At 35.6% G+C, this 24,980-nt stretch overlaps 1 protein-coding gene across 4 annotated transcripts; it reads right to left on the bottom strand.

Annotated features, from left to right (window-relative positions):
- Positions 1-607: 607 nt before the first annotated feature.
- nAChRalpha7 (nicotinic Acetylcholine Receptor alpha7) lies at positions 608-24,807 on the bottom strand. Of its 4 annotated transcripts, XM_017173649.3 has the most exons (16): positions 24,717-24,807; positions 24,288-24,355; positions 18,796-19,508; positions 18,078-18,217; positions 17,738-17,782; positions 17,148-17,257; positions 16,850-17,030; positions 16,572-16,647; positions 16,145-16,339; positions 14,180-14,266; positions 8,259-8,368; positions 5,888-6,042; positions 5,608-5,724; positions 5,302-5,455; positions 5,017-5,160; positions 608-4,955 (listed from the first exon to the last, which is right to left on the bottom strand). In XM_017173649.3, exons 3-16 carry the CDS (start codon positions 18,902-18,904, stop codon positions 4,947-4,949), a joined length of 1,632 nt encoding a protein of 543 aa, XP_017029138.1. In that variant the 5' UTR covers positions 18,905-19,508; positions 24,288-24,355; positions 24,717-24,807; the 3' UTR covers positions 608-4,946. The 4 variants fall into 4 exon arrangements, 3 of the variants coding, with proteins under 3 accessions (XP_017029138.1, XP_070144435.1, XP_070144436.1); XR_011445589.1 differs by lacking the exons at positions 608-4,955; positions 5,017-5,160; positions 5,302-5,455 and having other exon boundaries at positions 5,659-5,724; positions 5,888-5,992; positions 24,288-24,807; XM_070288334.1 differs by lacking the exons at positions 608-4,955; positions 5,017-5,160; positions 5,302-5,455; positions 8,259-8,368 and having other exon boundaries at positions 5,628-5,724; positions 5,888-5,992; positions 24,288-24,807.
- Between the last annotated feature and the right edge of the window lie 173 nt (positions 24,808-24,980).

Below are 24,980 nucleotides of genomic sequence, written 5' to 3'. Positions count from 1 at the left end.
AAGACGGTTGACGTTAGTTCAACCGAAATATATCGGACCAAACTGAATAAAATCTTTTTATTTATGTTGATACTCCACCCCCTCCCTGACCTCAAGCCGGCTCAACACATATAAATATTTTTCTATATTTAGAAAAAAGATCTCCCTAAAACTAAGAACATTTTTCTAAAATTAAGAAAAAGTTTCCATGAATTTAAGGCAACGCACCTATTTTTAGGGTTAATTTTTTGGTATAAAAAATAAAAATATAAGTAATTAAAAATATGATAAAAAAATAATAAATAAAAAATAATAAATAAATAAATAATTAATACGAAACTTTACAAAATAAGTTAAGTAAACTGTTTACTGAACTATACGATAACTTCGATAATTCTATTATCGATGTAATTTTGACAAATTAGCCTAAGATATTAAAACGCTGATTGATTTCGATAATTATCGATCAATTATTTAGTTTTATAAATCGATGGGGCCATTTAAAATGTGTTCTTTATGTATACTTTACCATTTCTAAAATACATTACCCTTAAGTTCAAGCCTCCATGATCATACTCTGAAATGGTAGAACCAACCCAATAAAGTATTTACCCAAAATAATTGCGCTTTTAATAAAAATCCAACATATTTCTCACTTATGTACGATAAAGATAACTCAAAAACATGTCTATTGAGTTATTGATGCAGATATATGTATGTATATATATGTATTTGCTAAATTAAACTAAAAATGTAGCATGATCCATAGCTTAAGACCATAACTCTGCATGAGTAGAGGAAGGTTTATGAAAAATGAGAGCATTTAATGCGTTTGCTTCTTCTTAATATTCTTATTTTCTGTTATAATTTTCGATCTAGTATGTAGTAGGGGCCGTCTTCTTATCTGAATGCTATGATTAATGTTTGACATGAAATCGAGTTTTGATTTTAAATTTTTTAAATAAGAAATGTGCAAATATATATTTTCAGCAACACGATGTGAAAATACCTTATAATAATAAGATGCATAACGCTCATACATTTAAATTACAATAAACAAAATAATCGCATGGCGTTATGAACCTTTGTTAAGTTTGGAAAAAGCATATAATAATGGGGATTTCAGATTAATAAATAAATCAGGAATTAGCATAAACATAGAAAATGGCCCCCACAGAGCGGTCCAACGATACATTTGACGTTGTTTCATATGCTTATATAAGATGCATGTCAATGTGACATAATATTCATATAATTCCATTACATTGAATTATTTTTTTCAGTTTATATTGTTTTTTGGCTTTAATTTCGCAACCGATATTGGTAAGGATCGTATTCTATATGTATATGAATTAAAAAGCGTTCGATATTAGGGCAAAACAAACCAAAAAAAAAAAAAAAAAGAAAGGATAATATGCAGCCATAGTATCAATTCCACATCTGCAAGAGTTCTCCAAAAAGTACATTTTACGGTCCATTTAATTCCATGAAAGCCTTGCAAAAGTCTGGCGGAAGTTAATTACATATATGACCTGATATAAACTCTCTCTCTCTAGTTGGCTACTAATATACCGCTATGATTCTCTAGTGCAGTTCGACCCCCTGAACATCATCTAAACGAAATAAAACATTTGATTGTGGAATAAATTTTTGTTTTTAATTTTTGAATATTTTCTTCATTGTTTTTGTTTTGTTTTTGTTCGAGGTATTTACAAGTTTTATTTTATTGTATATATCCTAAGTTCTGATCAATTTCTTCATCTAAACACGGACCATGTGTATTTTATAGGCTAATTAGCGTATTGGTTCAGATTCTAGAGGTTAACTTTTCGTTCGAATTGCCTGGCTAATGGTCTGGAACATATCTAAACTACATATCTATGGGTTAGAGTCCTGCACAAGTGAACCTACAACAAGACTTTATTACCTTCACCTTTTATATAACCCTCTGTTTGTATTTTTCCCCTGGTATAAAATTGATTAGTACAGAGCTCTGCCGCATTTGTGGTGTTGAAATGTTGTTTAAATATTGTTTACTGTAATTTTTAGCAAGCATTTAAAATGGGAGAAATAAAAAAGTACTTACAAAAATTCTATTATTAAACTGCTGATTTTTTTTATTTAAATTTTTAATCAAATCATATAAAAAGTATATTTATTTCTCCCTTCCATTATTTTTTTCTGCTTTCCAAAATGAACTTTCTAGCTTGTCTTGTTCGAATCTAATATAACATATTTTTCAAACGCCTTTTATTATTTTTATTATTAGTTAAAAAATATAATAGAGAATGGCTTGGCTCCACCTTTTTATTGCTTGAGACTTCACTTGAAATGTGATATGTAATAGGGAGTACAACAAACCATCAAGTCTGATTTTTAACTACTATTTTTCTTTCTTTTTCCAGGCAGGACTCTAGGGACCATTGGCGTCCCGAGCAAAAAGGAGAATTAAGGCTTAAGAATGATGTTGCTCTTGAAGCTGCAGAGGAGATTCAGACTAGTGCTCATTTGGCAGGAAGACAAGGGGCCATAATAAGCGTTTCGGGCAGTGACACGGTCATTACTACATACAATCATCTATTTATCCATATACAATAATACAATAATATCTGGCTGTAATTGAAATGAGAGGCATGTTGTACGAAAACTAATTACCTATAATAGCAAACCCTTCGAAATGCATCAGATACCTGTTTATAATATTCAAAATCTAACCTGATTTCAAGAAACCACACATTAACTTTTGTTGTTATTATTTTAAGAAATAATATTATTAGTACTTTGTTGTCGTATGTGAATATACCTTTCAGCTTCAAAAACGTTTGATTACAAATTGAAGGAATGTGCGAGAAATAAGTGTAGTTGTGGTAAGGTGACGCCTCAATAAAAGCCTAGTTGTTTTTGTTTGTCGTGTACCTATAAAACGAGTCCTTGCTTAGTTGAGGTAGTTGATCAGATCTCGACACATAAAGCATGTAAATTTCTCTGGAGTCCAACTGGATCAGAAAATAATAATGGTACTCTCTCGTACTATATATCAACGAAAAATCCTTCAAAATCTTGTAAATTAACATTTGAGTTTACTGTTTTTGCTTTTGGGTTTTTCGTTTTTAAGTATTTTGTTTTGTTTTTGGTTGTTTTTTAGGGGCAATGTCTCAGCAGCGCTATTTAAAATCTAAGACCTCTTATTGTTTTCAGTTTTCTTTCGCATTTGTTTTAAAATCTCGTGACTAACTTTTACGCTTTTTGTTTACGCTAATCATGAATTCTCTGTTAACTTTTTGCTGTTCATTTAATTGTAGTTTAAAAATTCGTTAAATCTAACTTTTCTTTTTCTTTTTTTTTTTGTATTCAACTTGCACGCGTTTTTGTTGTTCTGTAACTTCGGAGATAGTTAAATATTTGTTTTCGTATGCATTTGGTGTGTATATTTTCTGACTCTACCCTTGTTTTTTGTTTTTTTTTCTATGCTTACTCCTAATACTAGTACTTGTTTGATTTTTGTTTTTATTTTTTAATTAGCAGTACGTTATATACGGGATTCGTTGCCACTGCATTTCTTGTTGTTTTGCTTTCATTTTTATTTTAATTTTAAAAATAGTTAACTTTATACTTTGTTTTACACATTCTCTTTGAAGCTTATATTTGTTGCTTTAGCTTTTGCTTTTGCATTTGCTTTTGCTCTTGTTTTTGCGTTTGCTTTTGCGTTTGCTTTGTTTGTGTTTCTTCCAAATAACGTTTGCATTTGATTTAGATATAAGGATTGCTTGCTCGTTTTTAACGTCGACACTGCATCTGTATTGCATCTTTTTCTGTATCTTTTTCTGTATCTTTGCGAAGCTTGTGTGTATAGAAAACATTATGCTCGTGTGTGTATCATGTTGCTCGTGGAGTAGGATTGAATTCTTGTAATTGTCATATCGACTTTGACTTGCTTTTTGATTGTGTTTTTTAGGTATCAATGAATGCCTTGTGCGATTTCATTTCAGATTAACGTTCGTTCTTGAGTTTTTTTAAGTTTTTAAGTTTTTTTTTTTTTAAGTTTAAGTGCCATCATCATCCAGTATCTATCCACTATCCATTATCCATCATCACTTTTTTGTTTGCGTTTTTTTTTTTGACCACTTGGAATTGGTGTTGTGACTGGATTACGTATTGTTATAATTTTTTTTCTATCACAGCAACATATTTGTATACACTATTTCATATATCAAAATTGAACAGTATGGGGGATCAAAAGTATGGCAAAAGTACAATATTTTATACAATATAATGTGAGGGGGGTGAAAGGATTATAGGGGAGTGAAAACAAACATTCAAAAACTGCTCAAATGTTGCATACAGACTATTTTGAGTACTTAATATATTTCATTATTGTGTGAAGCCGTATAATATGTATATGTATGTCGTTAAACGTTCTCTCATTGCGATCTCAAGTCGAGTTGGGAGGCTGGGAGCTAGGTAGCTAGGGAGCTTGGAAGCTAGAGAGCCTTTCACTAGCTCTTTGCGAGTAAGAAACCTCAGCTTGTGTGTCGCATGGAGGCAACTTATGTATGTATGTATGTACAGACAATTATTGTACCAGATTGATTTTATTATTTATACAAAATGCATTCACATACGTACATACGCCACTATCCGAACTGATCATAATAACCTTGATAACCATCAGACACATCTTCGAAACTATGAAATTATAAAGAACAAAACGGATAGACTCTCTGTGCTCTCTCTCTCTTGTTATGCTTTCGTGTTTTTGGCCTATGCACTTGTCTTGATTAATTTCATATGATTTTTTTGGTTTTTGTTTTTTGATTTGCTTCATAGTATATATATTTAACAAAAGTACGACCCATGCGAGTTATTCCTTATTCCTTTCCCCCACTTCCTGTAGTCGTCATCGTCGTAGTGATCACCTCCTTCTGGGTTCATTGTCCTGTTCGCTGTACTTCCGCTTCCGCTTCCACTTACGGGAACTGCATAGAAAATGGAGTCTGTGAAAATTGTACCCAACACCAGAGACTTGTATAAACTTACAATGAAATGTGGTGCTGAGAAGAGTACCGCTAGGGTTGCAATAATAGTAAATAACGTGAAAATAATAAGGCACAGGCGGTCGACGACCATGGCTGCAAACTTCCAATCTCGTGTTATGTCGCCCGTCTCGTCCTCCTTTTTAAGCTGTGAATGAGAAATATATGTTTATAAAACATTATTAAATGTAATATTTCATTAATTTAATAATTAATAATAAAAATGAAGAAAAAGTTTACTAGTTTTCTAGAATTAAGTATTAAAGTATTGTGTTAGTCCAAGTCCTACCTGATCTGTTATCCAGCGGAGTTCCTTGAGTATCAGCGCCAGCTCGTACTCAGCCGAGGAGCTCAGGCAGGTGTGAGAGATGGCCTCGTGCATGCGCGCCTCGGCAACAGGTCCCACGGGGCCCACGGGTCCCACGCTGCCGTCATCCCCCTGCCTGTGTGTGGTATATAGACTCTGATTACAGTTCTTTTAAGGGAAAGATTAGCTTTTAAAGGTGAATATAGAAGCCCAAATTCTTGGATTGAGTTGGTCTTGCAAGTCAATAATACATATACCTGATAGATATAACCTTTACGATGGCCTCACCTGTACAACGTCCTGAAATATGTGGGCTGGTGCGGCAAAGTGGCGCTGGCACAGCGATGGTTGCAGCGAAAATCATCGTCTATATCTAAAACATTCGCCAGCAGGGATTTCGAGGATCTTCAGGATTGTGGGTTCAGAACGCAGAGCGAAGATTGCGACAGAAAATTGTGTGCAGATAGATAGAAATATGTATAGAGTCAGAGAGCAGGCAGAACATGGGACGTTGGAAAGGACTTAGAGGCTTAGGGAAACTAGAGAGAAGACTGTCGTCTGCGGTTACCTCTCCTTGAGCTCAACGTTCTGTATCTGTTGCTTTTTGTCGCCGGCATTCGATGAACTCGACGAAGAGGGCGGCGGCGGGCATTCATAGCCAACCTGTCCGGGTCTTTGCATGCGCAATATGCAAGGTAACCAATAAAGGAATATTACTCTTATCTGTGTGTGCGAGTTCGATAGAGAGACGGAGTGTGGTTGGGTAATGCGGTTAAAAATAATAGCAATAAGTTTTAGTTTTTAGTTTTTTTTTTTTTAATTGGAAGGCAGTTTATGTTATCATTTTTTTTTAAAGTTTCGTTTCAGTTATGTTAAATGTTCGTTGGTTATTTTTTGTTTTTTATAATTTCATTATTAGTTGTTGTTGAAGCGACACGATTGTTGTTGAATATATATAAATATATATACGCATGACATCGAGGATGAGCAGAATGAGAGGTATTTAAGTTTGGGGGATTATTTATCGGTTTATCGTCAGATATTTATCAATTTTTTATTAGCACATGGTTTGTAGTTGGGAGTGGTGGTGAGTTTTGGTGAGTTTGTTGGTGAGTTCATTGGTGTATTATGAGTTAAGTTGGATGTTGAATGTGGAGTGTTTCGTTGGTGTTCATATGATCGACTCGTGCATGGGCCGTCGTTGTTGTTGATTTGGTTTTTTGTACGAAGATTGTTCATTTATTTGTTATTGTTTTGTTTGGTTTGTTTGTTTGTTTGGTTGGTTAAAATTGTTCAAATGGCAGGGAGAGACAGAAAGATACACATATGTAGAAATAGAAAGAGAGATATATAGAGAGAGAGAGTTGAAGAGGCAGTTTGCAGAGTTTGCGTTGGAAGAAGAGTTGAGTTGCCGGTTTGCGTAGTTGTTGTTGTAGTTGTCGGCCAGAGTTTTGGTTGAAAAATAAAAATTGTTGTGTGAGATTATTGGTGCTGTTGTTGGCAGATACGCTTTTTCATAATTAATTAAAGTAAGTAGTATGCGCACATTAATTACAAACGTAACTCAAAAAGAAATCATCAAACAACTAGGAGCTTTGTAGGAGGACTAAATTTAACAAATAAAAAAAAAAGAATCATTTGAATATCAGCACAATTTTTTGTTGCTTCTTTTTTTGTATTCATTTTGCATTCAAGGAGCTACTGAAGTTAATATTTCTCTTGGGGATTGATGCGCAACGAATAGTAATTTCTTTGTAATCTGTAATCTCATCTGTCATTATTTCCATCTTTTATAAAGGAAAACATTGCATATATATGTTTTTTTTTTTATGAAGGATATATATGGATTAAAGAATTAACCAAAGTCATAGCAATTTTCTTGAATTTTTAATAGATGACAATGTTAAATATTCGCGAAATAACCATGCATACTCTTGAAAATATATTAAAAAAAAAATATATATAAAAAGAAAGTAAAAAGTTTGCTTTGGCAAGCCAAAACTTTTATACCCTTGCAGGCAAAAAAAATTGTAATACCCATAAGATTTTGGAAAGGCAGCATTTAATTATTAATTAATTAATAATAAGAGATTTACGAGTAGCAGGTTTTTAGGAAAACCCGATAAAAAATAAGCTATGCTATTTTCATCGAATAAAATATATGAAAAACTATTTCAGTAATTTTTCCTAGCAATAACTTTTATTTTGCGTTTATGTGTACATAAAAGGACATCGTATATGTTAGATATTAATCAAACTGGTTCGGAAATTTGCTGATATCTAATTTCTAGATAATATATTTACTGAAATTATAGGGGATCGATAGGTCGATAGATTTTTGATTACAGATTTCTGTGCCTGCAATATATACTTTGTATTTTTAGTGTTTTGATATTGGAATGAGAACGCATTGGGGATTCGGTATTCTATATTTTTTGTTGTTGTTGAATTTTAATATTGTAAGTTGAGTGGCGTTTCTTAATTAAGGTTTTCGTTCGCAGAACACTGGTAAAGAGATGGAAGGAGGATTGGCTGTAGTCTCTCATGCTTTTCTCGGGTATATCTTCTTGCAAGTCGGTGGGTGAGTTGGTGTATTTGAGGTTGGGTGACTTATGAGCGAAATGTATAGGTTTATGCGTACTTATGTTTGTTTGTTTTTTTTTTTTATTATTATAAGTATCCTAGCTATTTACAAACAAATAGGTTTAAAGTGATTCGTTTAGTTTGGATAAATAAAGATTACATACGTATAGATGTATGTTTAGCAGTGGAATAAAAAATTAATTTCAAAAGATAAGATCTATATGTCTTGAAAAATATGGATAGAAAATTCGTTTGTTTTTTGTATATATATATATTATTTTTTTGTTTTTTGCTTTTTTTTTTGTTTTGTACAATGTAAGAAAGTAGTTAAGTTAATTTGAATGTAAAAATATTACCCATTCACTCATTTCATGCGTATCTGGATTTCTATGATGATAATTGAGGATAAGTATGGTTGACACAACTGATGAGGCCACCATAAACATAATGCAATTGAAATAAGTTCCTAGAAGGACACAAAAATTACACAAACTTGTAGTAATTGTTCGATTCGTTTTCAGTTTTTGTTTTTTGATTTATTTTTTTTTTCTTAGCCTAGCCCCCGGATTTATCATACGGATACGGATCACGACGTAGTTATATTTCTGACCTAGCTTCAATATTCATTGATTAATTGGGGTCGGTTTTAGTGTGTTTGTATTCAGTGTGTATGTGTTGTTGTATTTGGTGTTGGCTCCAAAAACCTGTTCTCATTTCCGATTACTCAGGGGTTTTTATAATTTAATTTCAATGGGTGAAGTGTGACCGGGTGTTCACTTCAATTGGCAAAGTGTGACCATGTTATCACTTCTATTGGCTAAAAATTTCCTTTAAACTTTGATTTATTTTTGTATTAATTTATGTACAAGTATCACGTGAAATTATCGGGGAAGTGCTCATAAGGACTGACTTTATTTTTTATATACAAGTATCAGAAAAAAGATCTTTCGGAAACGGGAACTGGTCTATAAGTAATATGTATGGTTAACAAAAAACAAAGCTCCCGATTTTTGTTTTAAAAATTGTCTTAAGCTCAGTTAGACTTATGTATTAGTTTACAGTTAATTTTGGAAAGTAGACCAAAATAAGTATATTCCTACAATGTTACCTAAACATAAGCTTGTGTATGTGTGTGTGTGTGTGTGTGCGTTCTTACCAACTCTGCAAGCCATAATCAAATTTGTTAATTTAATTAATTAATTGATTAGTTAATTTGCAGAGAAGGCAGAGCAGGCTCAGACTTAACTTGTAGGCTTCGGAGTGTCTTGATATTTACTTGCGAAAAGTTAAAATTAGTGGAAAAAACACAAACTGAAAGCAAGAGTAGTAGAGGAAAAGTAAAGTAAGGCATAGCTGCTGTTTTTTTTTTTTTTGGTACGAATTTAATTATTTTACACGTAATTACTGTTATCCTGCTCAAGCCCTGAATTTCACCAATGCCCAGCCAAAAATCCCAACCCGTTGGTGGCCTGTCCTCTAGCACTATAAACTCGATATCTGCTATTGCGTAGCCCAGTTCAAAGCGTCCCCCAGCTGCATATCGGATTATATATCGTATATGTATATCCGAATGGCTGGAGGCCGAGACAAGATTTTGAACTGGACTAACAGAGTTTTGCCTGTCGCCTACGTTTTTTAGTCGTTTAGTGCACAACCAATTATCCGCAATCATCATTTTTGGTTAAAAATCGAGATCTAATTGGTAATTTTCTCAATTGTTGTTGGTCTAGACTTGTGGATATATACACATACATATATATCTGGACATTGTCTGTTTTTTTTAATATTTTTATTATTGTAGTTTCACTATGGTCTGTTGTTTTTTTTTTTTTTTTTTTTTTTTTTTTTTGTTTCTTGTTTTGACGTTGTTGTTCGTTGTTAAGTTGGGAGTTTAGATTTGGATGAGACACGGCTTTAATGAGGTTCAATCAAATGATATTTATATAATTTAATTGGTTTAATTTAGACGCTTGGTTTATAGTTAATATTAGATGTCATTTATTTATATATTATGCGCAGCGAATGACGAACGAAAAGTAAATGGAAGTGATGCGATGACAATTTGAAGGTACTACGAATTCTTCGCCGGATGATATCCAGAATGTGTTTGTTTGGCTATATTATATATATATTTTGTTTTTGTTTTTTGTTCAAACTATATTTAACTAGCATTAGAAAGGTAATTGTAATTGTGGCTAAGTTTATCAATGGATTGAGATTGAGATTTAGGATTTCAAAACCGAAAAGAAATCATATTGAAATATGGCGTGGCGACCGTGACAACTGTTTTGAAATCTCCATGGTGGTCTTGGTTTTTTGGGGCATGGATGTAAACGGTTTTGGCGAATGTGTTTCTTGGGGCACACACTTTCCAATAATCGATCTAAGCACAAAATGGGGGCAATGGGCATTGAGTGCATATCGGTCCTGAAAGCTCCCAAAAAAGGTCATCGTTGATCGTTGCGGAAAGGCGACTTTAAAAAACATAACCATTAGAAATCGCCACGGATTGGTAATCAATTTGAAAAGGCATCCAAGAGTATGCAATAAAAAATAGATTTTGCTCTTTTTGGCATCTGTTTTCAATTATTTTTGATATAAAGCTAGACGTTTCAGTTAGTAAAACGACAAATAACACAGAAGTATATACGCATATATGCAATTTATTACACATTTACTCCCTGATGCTTTATGGTTTTCGTTTATTGATTTCTTAATATTGATTTTTCGGAGACAACAAGCATGTGTATATATAGTTCTACTGTGGAAACGGCTGACAGGTTTACCAATTCGATCAATCAATATAGGACAAGCAATACCAAAAAGTATGTTAGTTTATCAATTATATATCGTGGAACCGAACGAATTTTGGATTCTTTTCGGGGGATTTATATGAAACGATTATCTGGCTGCGTGTTTGATTTACAAGTGTGGAAGGAGGAGGATTCTGCTAGGGGCTGGGTGTATGATACTGTGGACGAACTTATCGGTGGGAGAAACAGCACAATCACATTGTAAGTAACACAATAACAATAATAGTATTATTGTTCTACCACACTACATAGCGATTAATTAGGAAAATCAAGTGAACTAAACTGTCTCTTTTAGAACGAAACTGAGAAACCAAAAAACAAACACAATCATTCAGTAAAACGTTCTTACAAAGCTGAAAAATATATATATATAGTATATAAAATATTAGCAAGTGGTGGATCTGGTTTTGGACTTATCTGATATTTGATCAAATATCCTATAGATGGCATTTACTACAAGTAATGTTTGCACCAGGCTTCGTGAGAGGAAGTATTGTTCATATAAGAACCAGGGAACCAGGAATTCATTAGTTTAAGATATGCCTCCCACTTCCATTGTATATTTCGGTATGTAAAAAGATGCCTAACATTCCAGAGTTTTGGGAGGTGAAAGCGAAAGTTGCGTATTTGTGAAATGTCAAATATATTCACCAAATATTTTAATGGAAAGATCACAAGGTCTCTTTTATTAATCAGGAAATCGGGTCATTTTATTATCTTCGTATTCATAACGTGTAAAGAAACTTCACCAATGATTTCGTTGGAAAGAACACCAGTTATTTTCTTTCACAAGAAACTGGCTTATTTCAATCTTGTAATAAAGATAATCTTTAAGCTATGTGTGGTCTTCATGTATCTATCTTAAATCGACCAATTAAAAAAAAATTAGCACTGATCTAAACAATATCTAGGAATGGGACTAAATTTACGTTTCAAAAAGAGTTCCAATTTATAAAAATGTTAATATACATTTGATATTTTATAATATTTGTGGTAGAACAACATAAAAATTTAGTCTGTACCGCGTATCACGTGGATATATGTGAAAAGCAAACCGTCTTGAAATCCAATTTCCAATTTCTGTTAAAGTAAAATCGTTAGCTCTGTGCACTCACGTGTTAGGCGTACAAAAAGCGGTAGTAAGTACATAGATAAAGTAAAGTTGGAAAAGTGTGGGAAAGTGGGTTTTTTTTTTTCAAAAAGTAGAGCACACATTATTCGGTTTTTGTATGCAAAGAGGGCAGAGAGAGTTTCAGCAAAGTTGAGCCGAGTTGGTTTTTGGTTCTAAGTGAGACTGTACCGGAGCTCTTTCTTGGTTCTAAGTGTGACCGTTCTCGTGTGGGGTTTTACATTCTATGTTGAGAACTATTGCACCTACATAGTATACATCGATTTACACACACCTAGCTAATGTACTAAGCACTCGTACCGGGTATGCGCTGTGGTGTAAGCGTGGTTGGTTGTTGGTGAAACTTGTGGAGTGTTTTTTTTTTTGTTGTTCTTGTTGTGGAGTGTTGTGGAGTTGCATTTGTGAACTGTGGGCTGTGTGTGGGACGAAAGGGATCAAACTGGCTCGGCTGGTTCGGCTGGGACCAGGAACAGCTTGGACCCGCTCAGTCCTTTGTCCTGGTGCCTGGTGGGGCGGGACATTTGTGCTCCTGCATGCCGACAAGAACGTTTTTTCGCTTACATTATGTGGTAGTGGTCCTTGGCAAAAGCTCACTGGCACAAACACAAAGGAACAATGGAAATTAAGACGAAATCAGATACAAACCAAACAAATAAATCAATTCACATACTCGAAATATCGCAAATGAGTTCACACGACGGTTTATATATACATATGTACATATAGACGCTATATGGTCTACCATTTTGAGTATATGAAATCTCTTTAGAAAAAAAAAACAAGGGAGCAAAAGGCGCCCTTTGGGACTGTCGAATCAGCCCTCATCGAATATACTTTACTACAACTACAGTATATGAATAATAGGTAATATTGGCATATTGATATTATTAGAGTACTTGATGGTTCATTGATGTTTAAAACATATCATGTCTAAAACAGTATTTTCGGTGGACTGTGACTGTGTGTTGTTAATGTTCTATTTTTACATACACTATTAAAGAATTTATAATAAAATTGGAGAAAACGTGTGCAGTGGGGAGACGAAGGAGGACAATTAACAAAGTGTGCAGGAGCAAGACTCTTTCGTGTGTTAGGTGGGCATGCAAAAGTTAATAAGGAAACTAGTGGGTGTGTAATTATCTCTATCCGTTCACTTGGTTCTATGAAGATCCGATGGACTACATACATATTCTCGAAATGGTTCTATTTAAGAGGAGTGCAGCTCTACATGAGAACATTGGGGGTTCAGAGGAGGTTCCTTACTCAACTCGTAAAATGGGCCCAACCCCTATGATCATTTAAATCCTTTCCCAAGACCGAACCGAAGAACCTTAAAATAGCGCCCTCTCTTGTGGTTGTATCGTGTTTCCGTCTGTTGTAATTGCGCTCAATTGTATTCTGAGAGACAGCTAAATACCTAGCGTACAAGAGAAATAGAAATATATTGCCGAACAGCAAGCGTCCTCAAGAGAGCAAAAGTTGATCTCTCTCCCGCTTCCTGAGGAAAGGCCTTACAAAAGACCGAACTGATAGATACTCTCGATTTAAACTACGTGCAACTCTCTTACGTGCAACTCTCTCGTTCGCTACGAAGTCTTGGTTGTAGAGCAGAGAATGAGGGCAAAACCGGGATATAGGCTCTGGTTCTTTATATTTTTCATGTATCTTTTCTAATCGGGTTTAGGATGCCAAAATACAGAACCATATGTACAAAATTTGATTGACAGTAAATCCGAAAATGACAATTTACCCACAGAACAAGGTCACTCTGCATGCAACTATCAAATTTTAGGGGAAATACTCCGAAGGCATGCCTATGGATTATGGAGTATATTCACTGACTGGACCAACTAACCTACTTGAATGACAGTGTATGTACTTATGTTAGGTGGGGCATATATTTTGTGAAAGAGGACAGCGATGATTCGATTCAATTTGTTTATTCGTGATATATTATATATCCTAGTTTAGGCAGCTGATTGTCAGACCTTCTTCATGTGTGCCCCAAATTCACAAGACGAACGAAATTTTGCAATGGCAACAAAGAGAGAAAGACAAAGACGACAATAACGATAACGAAAAAGCGAATGCGAATGCAAATGCGATGCTCCTGGAGGACGACTGGACTGGGCGACACTGTCTCGGGGGCTGTGCGAGAAGTAGAATATATATGTGGCAAGTTGAAGATGGATTTTTGCTGAATGCGTTGAGAGTGCGTTAGTTAAGTTGCGTATATTTAGACGTAAAATATGTTAGGAATTTTTCTTAGTTTCTTTTGTTTTTTTTTTTTTTCGTGTGGCATATTCGTGTCACATTGGCCACGGGCTGTACTTACCGAGCAGCGGCACTGCATCGGAGGTCGCCGGCATTGTTTCCGCCACCATGTTAAGGAAGACTGTAAGCGATAGTAAAATAGTAACTCCTGGATTTGTTTTTTGTTATTTTTAGATCCGTCGGTTGGCATGAAATAAGATCAAATTAAGATTAAATCAGTTGTGCTTCTCATATATATATATTTTTTTTTGCTCCGCGAAATATAGTAACACACATACACACACACAAAATATACACAATTACGGTTACAATTACGATTACGATTACGGCAAGACAATATATTATAAATACTATATGGAACAGGAATCCTTCTGAGCGCTCTCTTTCCTGCGGCTTGGCATGGCAGATGTGTTTTAGTGAGTTTCTTCCATGATCACATACGTTTTTTTTTTGGCCTTCAATAAAAAACTACTACCATATTCTCTGCTCTGAACCTCGGGACCCCAAGCCAGATGGGAACCAGCTTAAGGTACTGTCCGTGTCTGAGATGCTTTTCTTACAAATCTGTGAATAGTGTACTAAGGATTGCCCTGCAAGCCATTTTAGATTTGGAACTAAAATAATAAATTATACAAATTAAGGTAACTGTAAGCTTCTCACATCTAAAACCCTTTTAAATTTTGTAATTGCTTTGCTCTACTCAACCCACAATCTCAGAATGCTAATCATGATATTTTATAAAATAATATTGTTATTATTATTATTTATATCTGTAATATCCAAAACTTTCCCTTGAGTGCATGGATTCCCTTAACTAAAAAAAGCTACAGCAACCAAATTTGGCAACCAAAACTGTAAATATAACCATGCAAAGTTTTAACAATTGCAAATTGCAAACAGCAATTGCACTTGGTTCTCAACAGTAGCATAGACGTCAAGGAAGGGTATATGGCATTCGTGTAAATGGAGTTTATACTATGCAAAAGTCCGCTTATATAGAAAATTCAAAAAATGTATATTAAACTTGTTTCTTTTCCTGATCATTTCTTCTAAAAGTTTGACAACATAGGGCATTAACCATCCTTATATATTCCTCATATTTTCATCATATGTATATTCCTCATGTATTCGTCATAAATTCATCGTATTTTCCTCTTATATTTCTCGAATATTCCTCATTTATCTCCTTATATGTATATTCCGAATGGCTTTCTTTCCTTGACCAATTCTACTCTAAATTTTGCAACTTAAGGCGTTATTCCTTATTCTTTGATTATAGAAACATGCGAAAAAACAGTCTCCTAATCTCGGAAAATCAAAAATGGAATGCTCTTAAATCGTTTTATATTACATTTTCTTTCTTTTCTGATATCTTCTTCTTTAAGTTTGATAAGATATATCTCGAATATTACACAGTCTTTAACAAAGTCTTACAAAGATGCTCGAAGCAACTTTCTCACTTCTTTACAGCATAAAGATATTCTAAATTAGGTACTTTTTTTGTCTAGCTTGAAAAATTGTCACTTTTATGTCGCATTTACACGATTTGTAATACACCATAGACCAATTGGGAAGCCAACACTTCCCAGGCCCTACTAAGACAGCAGAGTCCTGAATGAACTAAGGTAGACAGGATTTGTAGGTGACTAGCAGCAGTTATTTGCCGGGCATGCAAAAGTTGTAAATTAATTAATCAATAGATACTCAAGATGCACTAGCGAAAAACAAAGAAAAATAAAAAAAATAAAACGAAAAATTAGTAACAAATAGTTTGGCATTCATTCTGTTGGTTAGTTTTGACATCAACAACTGGTTTATCTATTTATAGAGAACAACGAGAGTCGGTTTTTTTTTGTTTTGGAAACTCCTCTAGCGGGGTTATGTATGTATGTAGTAAAGTCAGAAGGTAGAATAGAAATAGAGTCAAGTTTGAGAGACGGAAGGGCGGAGAAGGGTTTCTGTTGTTGTTGTTGTTGTTGTTGTTATTTTTGTTGTTGTTGTTGTTGTTGTTGGGGACAACACTTACCAAGCGATAGCTTTTCACCAGAATCTGGTGGTAGTGTAAACCCTAGCAGTGCCATGGAGGCGATCAGTACGCACGGCACAATCAGATTGAAAAAATAGTACAAAGTTTTGCGTCTTATCAAAATGGCGAATGTTATGTCAATATAAGGTTCTGGGCAGCAATTATAGTAGATTTCATTTCGTTTACCGGGCACACCTGATGGGTTGTTTGGTTGATTGATTGATTTTTGGATATATCGTGCGTGGGGAGATTTGGGGTTTTATTTTTCGGTGGATTTGTTTGGGAGGTTAGAATGACAGATGACCAGTGGATGGAGTAGAGAAGAAGAGATTAAATACGAGATTAATACAGACATTTATTGCAAACGCAAAACATATATATATGTTGGACCATGACGTCTCGCCTGACATTCGCATTAATTACTTACCTAACAGGTCCCATTCGCCGTTGGTTATAAAGCTTGAAATGTCGCCACCTGCCTCGTCCTGCAACTGCAGGTCCAACTGCCGAGGATAGAAATGAGTTGTCATCAGTCAAGTAGATCATTTTTGTAGGTAGGTAATTTTTATAATAAATAATAAGCCATATTTAAGGGAAATATATACGAAAATATGCTATTAAGGCGTAGAAAATAAATTAATAAATAATTTGGTAAATTGTGTTAAGGAAAATCTGATCAGAAATATATGAATATCCTTCTTTTACCTGAAAACCATCATAGGTCCACGAGCCAAACTTCATTTCACATCTCTGATCGTCGAATGGAAACCACGTGATGTCTATCTTGCATGTGGATTTGAAAATGCCCGGTGGCACGTACAGGCAGCTACCATTATTGCGGACCACCACATTTGTGGCATATGTGCCGTCAAAGCCCTCATCGGCACTAAAAAGAAAATATAAATTATTAGAAAACAAACAAAAAAAAAATATATATATAATAAGTTCCTGTTTAAAGCTAAATCGTACCTTTAGATCTGATGTATCCAAAAAGGTTACTAACCTGTTGTACATCAGCACATCCGGCTTCCATAGCCTATGTGGCGGAATCCGCAGGTCCCTTACGCCTCCAAATTCACTCGAATTCCAGCGCAGATTCATGTCATTCCATTCCTTAAAAGAAGCCAATGAAAAATCCAATGATTCATCCAAACTTTAATTGCTATATGTAATTATAAAAATAAATCGACACTGTATCTTTTCAGAAGCCAAGCTTAGCTTTTTAATTAAATAACAAAAAGTTCTTGGAATCTTAAAGGACTTTTATCCCCATCACTTTCTGGTGGCGCCTCCTGCCGCATGTAAAGTAACTACTTTCTGTAAAGTATCCTTCAGGGATGACTTTCTGTAAAGCATCCTTAAGGGTTGACTTTCTGTAAAGTATCCTTAAGGGCTTACTTTCTGTAAAAAATCCACAAGTGCTTACATTTTCAATAATCGTGTCATGTCATGTCAAGCTTACACTTGGACCGAGACTGTACATACATAATCCTTACATGTCAAAAATAATATAATAAAGCAATCAACTGCATTACATTTATTATTTATATGATTTTTAATACAAAATTTATAAAATATAGGAATGCTACTTACCAGTTTCAGCCAAATATTTGTTATTAGCAATTGATTCTTTTCATCCTGTAACGAAAAAAATGTAATGTTTATGATGAAAAATATATAAAATAAGCAAAAACAATATTGAGGAAATAAAAGGAGTTTACAAAATATATTCAAAAAAAATCTCAAAAGCATTTTAAGCCAAGGACCAAGTCTGCTGACTCACTTTACAGCTAGAACCCTTTGGGAATTTTTGGGGAATTCTGGTGCAATGCCAGCATTCCCTTGTGTGGCCTGGACTTTCCTTGCTTAACCTTGGATTTCAGGTGTAAATCTTTGGTAAATAAAATATTAAAACTACTCTTTTCTGACTCACCACATCGATTATCTGCATGAGAGTTAGTCCGAAACTCAGTTGCAGTGGATCGGATTCATTGACCACCGGCCGTTCCAAGCTATTGTAGTTGTCCAGTAGGGCGTGCAGCAAACGCTTTTCATGGGGGCCAGCCGTGCAGGCTGTAAATGGCAAGCGAAATTAATTACATTTTAAATTAGAGCAAAAACGAGCGACTCGAAAAGGGAAAATGATAAAGCAAACCCTTCGCATTCAGTGTATTCTATAAGGTTTAATCAAAAGAATGTGTTGCATCTATAGCAGGGACCTTTGATTAAAGCCTTGAAACTATTTACTGATAAAGTTCATTAAAGTGCATTAAAAGATAAAGTTAATAAAAGTGTTACACACCTTTTTTTTTTTAATTAAATAAATGGAATGATAATAAGTAATGTAATTAACAAGTAATGTTACTATAGAACTGAAGAAGCCGAGGGTTAATTTTGATGTGTTTTTCTTATCCATTTAATTTCCTTTTTAGTGATACTTTGTAAACTATTATTAAAGTCATTGGCATATCAGTTGATATACAAATAAAATAGTAAATGAGATTAAATAAGAAATGCTCCCGGCAGAGTTGTGACTTTCAAGGTTTCTTCATCATGCTGGGAGCTCCCCCTTATCCGTTTATTTTGTTTATTTGGCTTTCCATCCTGTTTGTTTCCGTTTCTATTCCAGGCCAAGGGACCCACACACTCACCTGGCAGCATAATTAGAAGCCCCAGGCCGTAGACCAGCAGGGTGCCGCCAACAGCAGGGACAGGGACCCTCGCCCTCGACAGTGCGTGCTGTGGCTGCAGGAAGCTCATTGTGGTTTCGTGACTGATGCTGAGATTAGATTGTCCTAACGATTCATCGACTGCTCCTGGCGTCGGCTTTTGCTCTAGCGCATAACTCCTCCGGCTGCTGTTCCTGCTCTTTCCGCTGCTGCTGCGGCTGCTGCTGCTGCGATATCCAGTAATAGTTTTGGGTTGAAATTGATATTGATATTGGCAGCGACATAGTCTACTTTCGCGGCGTCGACTTCGCCTTACGCTCCACCGTTACTCCGGCGAGGATTCGGCTGGGATTCTGCCATGGTCGTTAATCTTGCCTCCGTGGCGTCGTAACTTGTCGAACTTCCAATGCCCCGCTTCGCGTCCGTGGAACTTTGAGCGGACTTGAGTTTTCCACTCGCACCTCCTTCTGTACGGACCTTGGGTGGTTCGCCGTTGCTTCCGGAGATTTCTTACGGCTCTTGATTGATTTTGTTTCCGTCTTTCCGTCTCGAAAGTGGTATCGGACTAACATCTTTTCCCAGGTGCCATATTCTCAGGCCGTTCGAGTCGAATGCATTCCAAAAGACTTATGATTTCAAATCCATTTGGATTTTCCTTGATTTATTTTTCAACAACTAATAACGTGGTGGAGGAGCTGCAAGAGAAGGGGTATTTAAAAATATGAATAGTAAAAATATTTATAAAAAGAAATATATTTTATTAAATTAAAAGTGAATTTAGACATTTCTGAACCCAAATAAAAAAATATATATTATAGTCTATTCCTCATTCACATCAACAGCCGAGTCGATTGCAACTTTATGTATATATCATTATGGTTTTGGCTTGGACTTACCCGCAGTAAAGGACACTCTGTTACCTGTTACCTATCTTCACACAGCAGACTTGGCTGAGATTCATCGATGACTAATTCCTTCGATTGCAGAGATTCTTGGTGTTTTTGTATGATTATGATAAAAACTTGAACATAGTGAGATAGAGATAGAGAGAAACATATCAACCTCTCTCTCTAGCTACCTATAAATAGAGGCCCCTCCGCCGCCGCCGCCTAAGTCAGTGTGCGCCTCCCCTCGCATTCACCTGTCCCGGGTGCATCTCCACGCTTCTGGAAGACCCTTGGAAAAGTATGGCTTTGCTGGAAAAGTGCAAGTTCATATTATATTCATGCACAAACACCAAGAATCTCTGCAATCAAAGGAATGAATCTCAGCCAAGTCTGCGGAGTGAAGATCAAAGGTAACATTGTGTCCTTTACTGCGGGTAAGCCGTAAAAGCGATCAGGTCTAGAAAATTACAGCGGGTAAGTCAAAGCCAAAACTATTACTCTATACAAATAAAGCGGCGTGAAAGCTTTAAACTAATATTATAAAATACATATACATATTTATATACGTATTACTAACAGATTAGTTACTTCTAGGATTTGAGGGGTGGAATATTAGATGCATTTTGAAAGGTTTGTGTGCTTATAGATAATCACTTTCATAATTTTGAAACGATGAAAGTGAAACCAAAATACTAATATGCAAAAATATTTGAGACCTTAATTAACAATTTAAAACCTCTACTTAGAGCTTAAGATTATGTAAATATTTAAAGAGAATTTGCATAACAAATCCTTTAAAATAAGAAAATTCATGCGATCTGCGGGCTCTTTATGCCAGAATTTACTTTCCGGAAAATAAATATAATAAGTAAACTTTCACAAAGTAAGTCCCCTAGACGCCGATGGACATGTGTATCTCGACTCTAATTAAGAATACATACATATACTTTATAGGGTCGGCAATGTTTCCTTCTCTCTGACATGAGGGCCATATACCCTTGTACAATGCGAGATAAAGGAACACAAAAAAAAAGTATAACGATGGGGTAGGGAATGCTGGGGGTCTTCAGTGTGTTATGCTCTTCATTTATTAATAAAAAACGAGGTTTTATATGCACAGACCCTTGTAACCCACGCAAATAAGGTTTGCTTCAAATTTTCGGCGCCAACGTCCTTTGAGCCAGGACAACAAAAAAAAAAAAATAATAATAATAATAACGCAAGAAACTGAAAAAAGCGGAGTGGAGATTAGAGATTCCTTACATTTCTGCAAGGTTTTTCCCCACACTCACGCATTTTAAAGCCATTTTCTGGCCAGAAATTGGGAACGCCGGAGAGACTTTAATTTATTTATAGAATATTCCCTGTACGCAGCCGCCGAGAAGTAGGCAATGTTGCGCAAATTGCAATGTTTACGCACAAAGTGCAGGGTATTTCAGTAATGGTAAATGGGGTGTATCTGGTTTTTAAGGGGATTATATACCATATATTTCTATATTTTATATATACTTTTTTTCTATTCCACATAACTTTGTATTAAATTGATGTTATTTTATGTAAATGATATGCGGCTTTTACTTGTATGCTTATCTAAAAATTAGAAAGAGCTCTTTACGGCCATTAATTATATTATTCCTTTTGTATCCGCGAGTATTCTGAGCCAATTCTGTTCTTAACGAGTAAAGTTAAACAAGAGATTGCAGATGATAAATTATTGCCAAAAGTTATTTCGCAACGTGAAGGCGATGGATGCGGCAGCAGATACTCCTCCAGCTTCTGCTCCTGCTGCCCCTCCCCTTTTTCTGCTGTTCTAGCTGGGTTATTTGTTGAAATTTGTGCTTTTTTGAAAAGGAAAGACCGGAGTCGGGGCCACTTTAATCTTATGCCCCAACTGGAGCGCGCTAGCCACCTGGTCCATGTCAGCAACAACTACTCCCTGGAGTGCTTGCTCTCTGCTGCTCTCATTTAAGACTGCTGGTTTTTATGGGATCCGCGCACTCATCAAAGCGGCTATTTATTGAGGAAATAAGCATGGGAGACGGCCAAGGAGCAGGAGCAGGACCAGAAGCAAGAAAGTCCGGGCTCCGGACACAGGACCACGTTTCACATTGGCCACAGAAGTTTCCGGGGCGAAGCCATAATTTAAACGTGTGTTAGCAAACAGCGGGGCGATAGTGGCGGTTTGTTTACGTTGTCTCCCCATCCTCTGGGGGGAAAATGCTTTTGGGAAAGCGTGGGAATAATAATATTCCCAGCAAAAAGGAAAAAAAAAAAGAAAGAGGAAATAATATTTTGCTAACTGCTCTTAATAGCAAGAATTTGAGCTTGTTTGGAGAGGTAATTATTCACTTGGCGAATAAATATACAGCATTAATTTAAGCTAATAACCGCTGGCGCGCAACTAATGTTGTTTTCTCATTAAAAAGCTCAAGGAATTTTCACTTTATGCATATTTTAAGGTAAATTTCAAAGGAAAGATATATATATTTTACGAAATATGCAATGTATGAAATATATGTTCTCTCAGTTTTAAAGTTAGGAACCTCTCAATTTTTTTTTATAATTACAAACATTTATTGTTAAAAAAAAAAAACGTAAAAAGACTTTTATTTAAATATTATATTAATATTCATAATCTATAATAATAGATAATATATAATAAAAAATAAATTTTATGTGAATAAACACCAATGCAACCATAAAATGTAAATATAACTCAATCAAGCTTAGAATTCCCAACAGGTTCTTGCTGTAAACGGAAAGCTTATGAGTACATGGTCAGACCTCCTCTCTAAAAAAAATAATTTGTAGATCGAATATGGATTTTTAACCCTTTTTTTTATTATTATTATTTTTGTATTAAATACAATTTAATAAAGCTCCAGCACAGGGCATTCACAAGGTCGGGATTGCATTCATCTCAACTTTGGCATTCATCATCGTTCCTGGTTTTGCCATAAAGTTAACAGTGCACACTCTGATGCTGCTTGCTGGTTGTGTGAGATTTTCTTTTTCTGGTTTCAGTTTTTTTTTTTTTTATTTTTGTTGGATGCTGGGATTGGTTTTTTATTTGCGCATTTCCCACGGTCCATCAACCGCCCAGCGGACCGAGAAATATAGAAATATATGCTGCAAGACAGCACCAGGCGGGCCAGTCGAATCCTATTATGTGCTCAGAGTGTTAAAGATAAGGTATTCAACTGAGAGACCAAAAATATAATGCTCTTTAAATAGGCGAGTATCGGGAGGGCCTCAAAAGTCGCAATGGTTTTAAAATCCTTTCAAATTGGTGTCTATAAAATGCAGATAATCACAAAAAAACTTAAAAAAAAAGAAATACAAATAAAAATGTTATCAAAAATATTCCAAAATTTGCCAAGTGTACAAAAAATACCAGCCTTTCCCTTAAAAAAATAAAATAGCAAATAGTCTATATTTTACTTTACAAACACTATTCTCAAAATTTTCTTTTATTTTTGCACTTTTAGACAGAATAAACGGAATATATCTTAAAATGTTGCAATACTTTGCTTCTATTAATATTAGTTAAATTATATTTCAGAAGCCAGTTAAGGATTTTTCGGCGATATAAATAATAGTCCAAATTTTCTAAAAAATTTATATTTATTTTTACAATTTTTCTCAAACTTTTTAAATACAATTTTCTTGGACTAAAACTTATTTTACTTTCAAAGTTATATAATTACAAGAAAAGAAACTCTTTATTTTCTACCTATATATCCTATATCTTTATTTCTGTCGAGTGAATTACTTTTATAGTTATTAAAATGCTTTTGGGTTTCTTTTTTATTTTTATAACTATTCAAATTCTATAATTTAAATAAATATTTATAAACCATAAAAAACTGAAATATTCCCACAAAAATATATGCAAGCAAAACTTTAATAACGAAATATACTTTTGTTCTTTTTATAAAAATCCATTAAATAATTATTTATAAGCAAAAAAAAAAAACCGAAATATACCCACAAAAAATATATACAAAATTGCTTTTAGTGTTAACCAAAATTCACACAATTTATACTCTACAAACTTGGTTTTCTTGCACATCATTTTCTGCCGCTTTTTTGATTAAGTTATTTCAAGTTATCCGGCTTAAGCCAAGGAGTCTGCGGAAGCCTCATTCATTTGGCTTAACACAGGACTCGGACTGGGACTCAAACTGGGACTCGGACTGAGAGTCGGTCTGGGGTAGTCCTGGACTGCTTGCTTGCTGCTTGTTTTTTAATTTTTTAATTTTCGCGCCACTGAAGCGAGCCTTTTCATATTCTTCGGGACTCACCAGATACTGCGGAGGCTCAAAAGGACCTCAAGGAACCGACGCACCCAAATTGTTGCTCCCAAAACCGAGACTGATAAAAGCATGATGATAGCCATAAGAAGATGACGTTGATGATGAAGATGGTGTTGATGTTGATGATGATGATGATAGAGAAGCACCGTAACACACCGTAAAAAATATATAAAATACAGGTCGCAATGCCGGCAGATGTTTACATTACCGGCCCCGCACAGTGGAAGGAATGGGGAGTACAGGTAGAGTTGAAGTTTAACTTCTTACTTACACGACTGCACAGCGTACAGACACGGTTACGGGTACGGGGATTCACTGCATCGGCCGGCGATATTGGCACTAAGGAGCAACAAACCATAAAAAAAAAGTTAACTAGGAAAAGCAGCTGCAACTCCAACACGTTTTATCGCTTCAGTCTCTCTGGAGGAGCTATGGAGCTGTCCCACTGATTACAGTTCAGTGAGAGGAGCAGCTGCCCGAGACCGAGACCGAGACCAAGTCAAAGACCAAGACCAAGACCAAGACCGAGACTAAGAGTAAGCCCGAGACCAAGTCCAAGACCTCGACCGTATCGCACCACACCGCGTACTCGACTGAGCGACGCGACACTGCTGCTGATAGCGCCCATTGACGCAGGTCCCCGCCGAGCACACGAGCGACGAGCAGCAGCAGCAATACTGCAACGCACGCTGGACACTACCGACGACAACGACGATGACTGACGATGGAGCACTGGCAGCACTGGGAAGTGGAGAACAAGCAAGTGCAGCAGGCGACGCGACGCGCAACGTGCTCGACTTTCCAGCTTCGACTGAGCGGTGGAGCCTGAGCCTGCTGACATCGAGCCAGCAAACGGCGGCGGCATCGGCGGCACGTGGCCCGATGTGAAGAAAATGGAGAAATGGAGAGGCTTCGGGCCTGGTCCTGTGACCTCCTACGATGGCTTACATCGCGCACTCGGCCG

This window comes from Drosophila kikkawai, chromosome X (assembly GCF_030179895.1).
Source record: "Drosophila kikkawai strain 14028-0561.14 chromosome X, DkikHiC1v2, whole genome shotgun sequence".
Classification (NCBI taxonomy): Eukaryota; Metazoa; Arthropoda; class Insecta; order Diptera; family Drosophilidae; genus Drosophila; species Drosophila kikkawai.
Note: the sequence above shows the minus strand (reverse complement) of the source record. Positions and strands in the feature narration are given on the sequence as shown.

Coding starts and splice junctions, on each gene's coding strand:
- nAChRalpha7 (XM_017173649.3), bottom strand. CDS start 18,904: ATGAGCTTCCTGCAGCCACAGCACGCACTGTCGAGGGCGAGGGTCCCT. Junction 16,340..16,571: donor CGGCGAATGGGACCTGTTAG/GTAAGTAATTAA, acceptor ACAACCCATCAG/GTGTGCCCGGTAAACGAAAT. Junction 6,043..8,258: donor CGCATGAAATGAGTGAATGG/GTAATATTTTTA, acceptor TCGCACACACAG/ATAAGAGTAATATTCCTTTA.